Source organism: Gavialis gangeticus, unplaced genomic scaffold (assembly GCF_001723915.1).
Source record: "Gavialis gangeticus isolate Ggan-Ray unplaced genomic scaffold, GavGan_comp1, whole genome shotgun sequence".
NCBI classification, from domain to species: domain Eukaryota; kingdom Metazoa; phylum Chordata; order Crocodylia; family Gavialidae; genus Gavialis; species Gavialis gangeticus.
Genome location: NW_017728996.1, coordinates 345,810 through 351,155, shown reverse-complemented (window position 1 = coordinate 351,155; position 5,346 = coordinate 345,810). Strand labels below are relative to the sequence as shown.

General features: G+C 51.2%; 1 protein-coding gene across 5 annotated transcripts in view; it reads left to right on the top strand.

Annotated features, from left to right (window-relative positions):
* The window catches only part of TP53BP1 (tumor protein p53 binding protein 1), a 73,483-nt gene that overhangs the window by 56,986 nt on the left and 11,151 nt on the right, over positions 1-5,346 (top strand). For 4 of the 5 annotated variants that reach the window (XM_019503865.1, XM_019503863.1, XM_019503866.1 and 1 more), the window contains 3 exons: positions 326-415; positions 1,593-2,097; positions 3,421-3,573. In XM_019503865.1, the coding sequence (XP_019359410.1) occupies positions 326-415; positions 1,593-2,097; positions 3,421-3,573 (748 nt within the window). The remainder of the gene's footprint in view (positions 1-325; positions 416-1,592; positions 2,098-3,420; positions 3,574-5,346) is intronic. The other variant, XM_019503862.1, reaches the window with a different exon arrangement.

The window sequence follows — 5,346 nt, the reverse complement described above, 5'->3', positions numbered from 1 at the left end:
AGGTGCGAGGCACCAGTGGTGTAGCATTGCCCTCTCGTGGCCAGGAGGGAGCACTGGGCACTGACTGTCTGGAAATGCCCACATGGGGTGTGCTGTGCGGGGTTTCTGTGGGCTGGGGAGCCCAGAACAGGGGGGTCAGAAAAGCTCTTGTAGTTCATGCGGTGTCTGCTGGTCCTGATGGGCTCTGGCAACCTCACCTGCTTTTGTGCCCTTCAGTGGTCTGAGAAATGCGTTAGTCTAAATTGCATCGTCCTTGCTGGTGCCAGTGGTTTAGACTCCTCCAGCTCATGTAGTGGTGATCTGTTCCTTTAATCTGTACAACTAGTGCACAGCAGATGTCTGTGTTTAGTCGTGTCTGTGAAGTCCGGCGTGGAGATGAGGCCTGGAGTCGTAATCTTCCCATTTCTCGATTTTGGTGAGTGTCCTGGAGCTTTCCTTGTCATGTCTGTTGGCCTTGCAGGGAAGCCTATGCCTGAGGAGCCACCGCTTGGGGTAGAGAGTCTCCGTGACTGGCAGGTGCATGCTGTACAGGTGCTATGCTCCTTGCTAGATTTGTGCTGTGACTGGAAAGTGTTCTCACTGCAGCTGTGGAGAGGCTCAGAAGTGAGCGCTGTACTGTATGTCGGGTCTTGCAGATGTCCTCGACCCAGTTAGTGCTTCACATCTACTTTTTAATTCCATTTGTTGCTGTACTCACTGTTGTCTTTCTCTTCCCTGTCTGTGGTTTTAACCACATTCGGCGGGCTATGACTAAGGAGAAATAACAGGATTATGGGTCCACTGAATAGCTACTGGAACACCATGTCGTTTAACTGTTAACACCCGTCCCCTGAAACCTTTCACTGCTGCACCTTGGCTAACCTGATGGGGAGTGAGGCACAGGGGCTTTGGCTTATGTAAGGAGCATGGTGGGCAGTGTGAAGTGTACTGTGGTTAACTGTTTATCACAGGGGTGCCCAGGGCCCCATAACTCAAACAGATGTAGATAGTCCCTTCCATGAAGAGTCTACAAGGCGAGAGAGGAAATGGTGTGTGGTATTAAGGCCAGGTTATTTCTGTGATATTTTCTGGAGATGCACTTCAGTTAGGAGAGGTTTAGCTAAATGGAAAGACCAGGGAAGAGAAGAATGAAGGGACAGAGCAGGCAGGAGTGGCAGGGGAGGGTGATCTGCCAGAAATGGGGCTGAAGGGAAGGGCAAACAGGCAGGTAAAAACCAGGCAGAGAAGGTACAGCCAGAACAGGAGGAAATACTAGACTGTGTTCTGTGCACCTGCTCCCAGCCACAGCTTTCTTTGTCCTGAGCTAGTGACACCAGGGGAGTGGTGCAGTGAAGGTGTAATGGCCTGTAAGGATGGGGCAGCTGCCAGGAGGATTTTGTCTGCTTGGGGCATGGGACAAGCAGCACTTCAGTAGTGCTTGTGCAGTGTTTTTGGGGAAACGCTGCCCATTTCCAGTGCATACAGTTAAGTGTGCACGATGCAGTCCCAACAAGCCACTGCACAGAAAGCCACAAGAGCCTTGAGGAATCCTGCTTTAGCCAGGGGGATACTTTGAGCCCCTTGGCACTGACCTGTTTGTAATTGGTTTTCAGGGGAAACCTGTTCGGTTCCCCGAGCACACGGGAGGAGGAAGAGCCGCTGTCTGTGGATCCTGGTGCTTCACCACGCCTGCAGCCTCTCAGCTGGGAGCAGGCCCAGGCTTCTCAGGCTGTATCGCTGGACTCCAAACTGCAGCTGTCCCGTGTGGGAGAAGAGTCTATTGACGTTGACATTGTACAGGATCAGAAAGCAGAAGGGGAGAAGAGCATGCAAGAAAAGCTGAGTACAACTGTGTCGGCAAAAGAGAGGGATACATGCCAGGAGGCATGGTCAGGCACCAGCAGTAAAGGCGTCCAAACCACTGTAGATTTTCCATTGGCCCCAGCAACTGTATCAACAGGAACACAGACACCAAAGGGAACGTGCAGCCAGGTGGAAGCAGGGACCAGCATGGCTGGGCAGAGACCAGACCGACAGGACGCCAAGGTCCAAACTGAGGAGAGTGGAGATAAGCTTGTGAATGCATCTGGTGATGACACAGAGTCCCTGCATAGTCAGGTGAGATGGGCAAGAGCTCGTGCCATTTGTTTTTGTTTCAGCCCCTCAGGTCTGCGGTGCCCTGGATAGGAGCATGGGACTCAAGTCCATGTAGTGCCTTTGAGGTGCATCCCTCTGGGCCCCCCTCAGCAAAGGACATAACTGCAGGCAGGGATCAGTCTTAACAGATACAGGGAGCTGGTAGTGGAGGAACATTCTCCGCTTGCTGTCCAGAGGGCTGGGGTGGGTGGCCTTCCTGCTCTTGGCACTGGCAGGGTAATACCTTTCCTGTCCCCCTCCAGAGGAAAATACATTTTTGAAGTAAGGGGTGTGAATAGCAATTCCTCTGTAGCCTCCGCCCCCTGTCACGCAGTTGGTGATCTGGCCTCTTTTCCATCCCTTCCAGGTAGTATGAAGAAGCAGGTTAGGGGAGTTCCTTAACTGTACATTTTAACTGTCCTGCTGAGACTTGGGGTCATGCTGCAGCGAGTGGAACAGGATGTCTGCAGACTTGGAGCCAACAGAGCTTAGGGGTCACGGTCTGAAGGTGTCTCCAGAGCCAGAAGTGTTGGGGGATGTTTTTTGGTGAATGAATGCTGGAGTTCAGAGGACACTTGTGCAGCAGCCGGTATCTGCTCTGATAGGGACCTAGAGTGATGGCTGCTAGGCCAGCTAATTCCTGGATTAGTTTAGCACGGGGGCGTCAGACTGATTTCACCCTGTGGGCTGGACAGCCTTCCAGTGGTGGCATTAATCCCTTTGGCTGCTGGAGCTGTTGGTTTTGAACCCAGGGAGTTAATGGACATCTTTCAGGATCAGGCTGATGAAGGCCTAGCAGTTCACACCACATCCTGAGGTTTCAGCAGGGGTTTAGTGAATTGCAGTCATGAGCATGAAGCTTGCCGTTTCCAGCCTGCTCAGACTGCTGTGGCCACATTAACCCAAAAACACATTTTAGCAACTGAAAACATTTCCTCCCGTTTCCAGAATCCTTCAGGTCTTTGCTGCATTAATTTGTAACTTCAACAGGACATTTGAAGACTCCTTATCACAGTTTTTAACTTTAGCAGTCTAGTTTCTACCGGTATTTCTGTCCCCAACCTGGGCAGATATATAATGTTTTACGTAACAGGCTTGGCTGGCCATTGCTGATCTTGGACAACTAGTATTAGTGATTCCACAGATAGTCTGGAAGGAGCTTGCATAGAATCTGGAAGAAGCTCCATCCGCTCAGCGCCTGGCACTCGGTTCTGTCTGACATCCACTGCCAGTGCAGCGCTCGCAGGTTTGCACGACTAAGCTGTTTGACAGCAGAATGGTTTGCTTAACTCTCGTTTGTCATAGGAAGAGGAGGAGCGTAACCTGCCTCACCCGCCTGGATGCCGGGTTCAGCACCGCCACGTGAGAACCATCCGGGAAGTGCGCACTGTTGTCACGCGTGTCATCACAGACGTTTACTACGTAGATGGTGCTGAGGTGGAGCGGAAGGTGGTTGAGGTAAGCCCCTCTCTGCAGGGCTGAGTGCAGTGATGTACTGGCTGGAGGATGGGTCAGATTTGAATGAGCAGGCACTTCTGCTTCTGGGATTCATGTGGCAGCAGGAAACAGCAGAACTGAGTGAAGAGCCTGTCCTGAGCTGCTGCTCATCCCACCCCACCCCACCCCACCCCCCGTGGATTTAAACAACTTATATTGGCACAGGACTTCCGGAGCAGCGTGACATTACTCTGTGCCTCAGAGGCAGCTTTTGCTGTATTTATTTATTTAGGGTTAATGTGTTGATGTCCCTTTTTTTATCTGTTAGACACATTATGCTATTCTGAAAAAACTTCTGCTGTTTCTCTCTCTCCTAGAGAAATCAATGGTGTTTATTCATTTTAGTGCTTTCATTCTTTTTGGGATTTTTTGCTTGACTGTTGCCAAAAGTGTTTTTAAGAAAATAAGCATGATCCATCCCTTCAGACTGCCTGTTCCACCCCAGCATCAAGCCATCGTTGGTTTAGGGATGTCAGAGGATGCATTCCTGACTGTTCTGCTTGAAACCTTTTTGGCCAGTTTCTTCCAAACCTTGGTATGGTCCCATCAGAAAAGTCCTCAGCAGGTTTCTTTGGGGCATAGAAGATGGCAGGTTTTCAGGGGAGGGTTTAAACTGTATGATCAGTTGAGCCCTTGTGCCAACCAGCAGCCTTGTACAAAAGAGAGATTAGTAATTGCAGCTGCTGCCTGGATGTGCCCCTCGGGTAGTCTGGCAGTGTGGGGGCCTGGGCTTGGTGACTGCTCCCATCCTGCTTCCTAGATGACCATTCATATTAAAATTCCAGCCTTTCCCAGGACTTGGTTCTGGCTGAGCATGAGCGGTGGGGAAGCTGGATCAGGAAAGCGAGGGAGCAGGTGAAAGCCCAGGCCTGGGAATGGTGGGGGGGGGCTCCCACACTTGTGCATAGCAGGTGGGGCCCAGGCTGACCCTTCTCCCTAGAGCCAGTTGCTAAAAAGCATTAGAAATAGCCTAAGTGAGATCTGCTCTTTGGTATGGTCAGTCGGCTGCAGGAAGTGTCAGCGCAGGTGCAAGGAGGACATTGTTTGTGTGACATCAGGGGCAGGGAGACGATTTCTCCATTAAGGCTTGTCATGCACTATAAGCAAGTTTGAGAATGGCTTTGGAACAAGACGCTGTTTGTGGTTGGAAGGATCCACAGTGCCTCGACATTTTCATCTTGTTCTGCCTGTTTATTTCTCACATCCCCACTCTGCACTTTTAGAGCTACTTCTTACCTTTGAAAGAAGAGCCAGCAAAGCAAAGTGAGACTGAAATGCAAGGCTGTGTTTCTCTCCCCATCGTGCTGTCATCTGTCCCAAAGTTATCAGTGCCCGAGCAGCGTGGACCGAAGGTTTTATGCTGATGCCATGCTGTGCGCCCCAGGCGGTGTACTGAGAACATGCAGCAATGGCACCGAGTGGCTAAAGGTGCAGGTCACTTGCTCCTTTGTGCTGTGCAGGAGGCCAGGTTATGTGATCGTAATGGTTCCTTCTGCCCATAGACTGTGACTGTGAAACCGAGCTTTTTATAGCAGCTTGTGAGGAATGCAGTGTTGTGACTGTTACCCTGTGGATGTGGTGCTGCTTCACTGATACAGAAATAAACCAGAACTCTGATACAAGCATCTTGTGGTTTGTGTGATACTGTAACCAGAGAGATGTCAGGGGCCCAATAGACATATTTTCTCACAAACCACGCCCCCCCCCCCCCCCCCCCCCCCCCCCCCCCCCCCC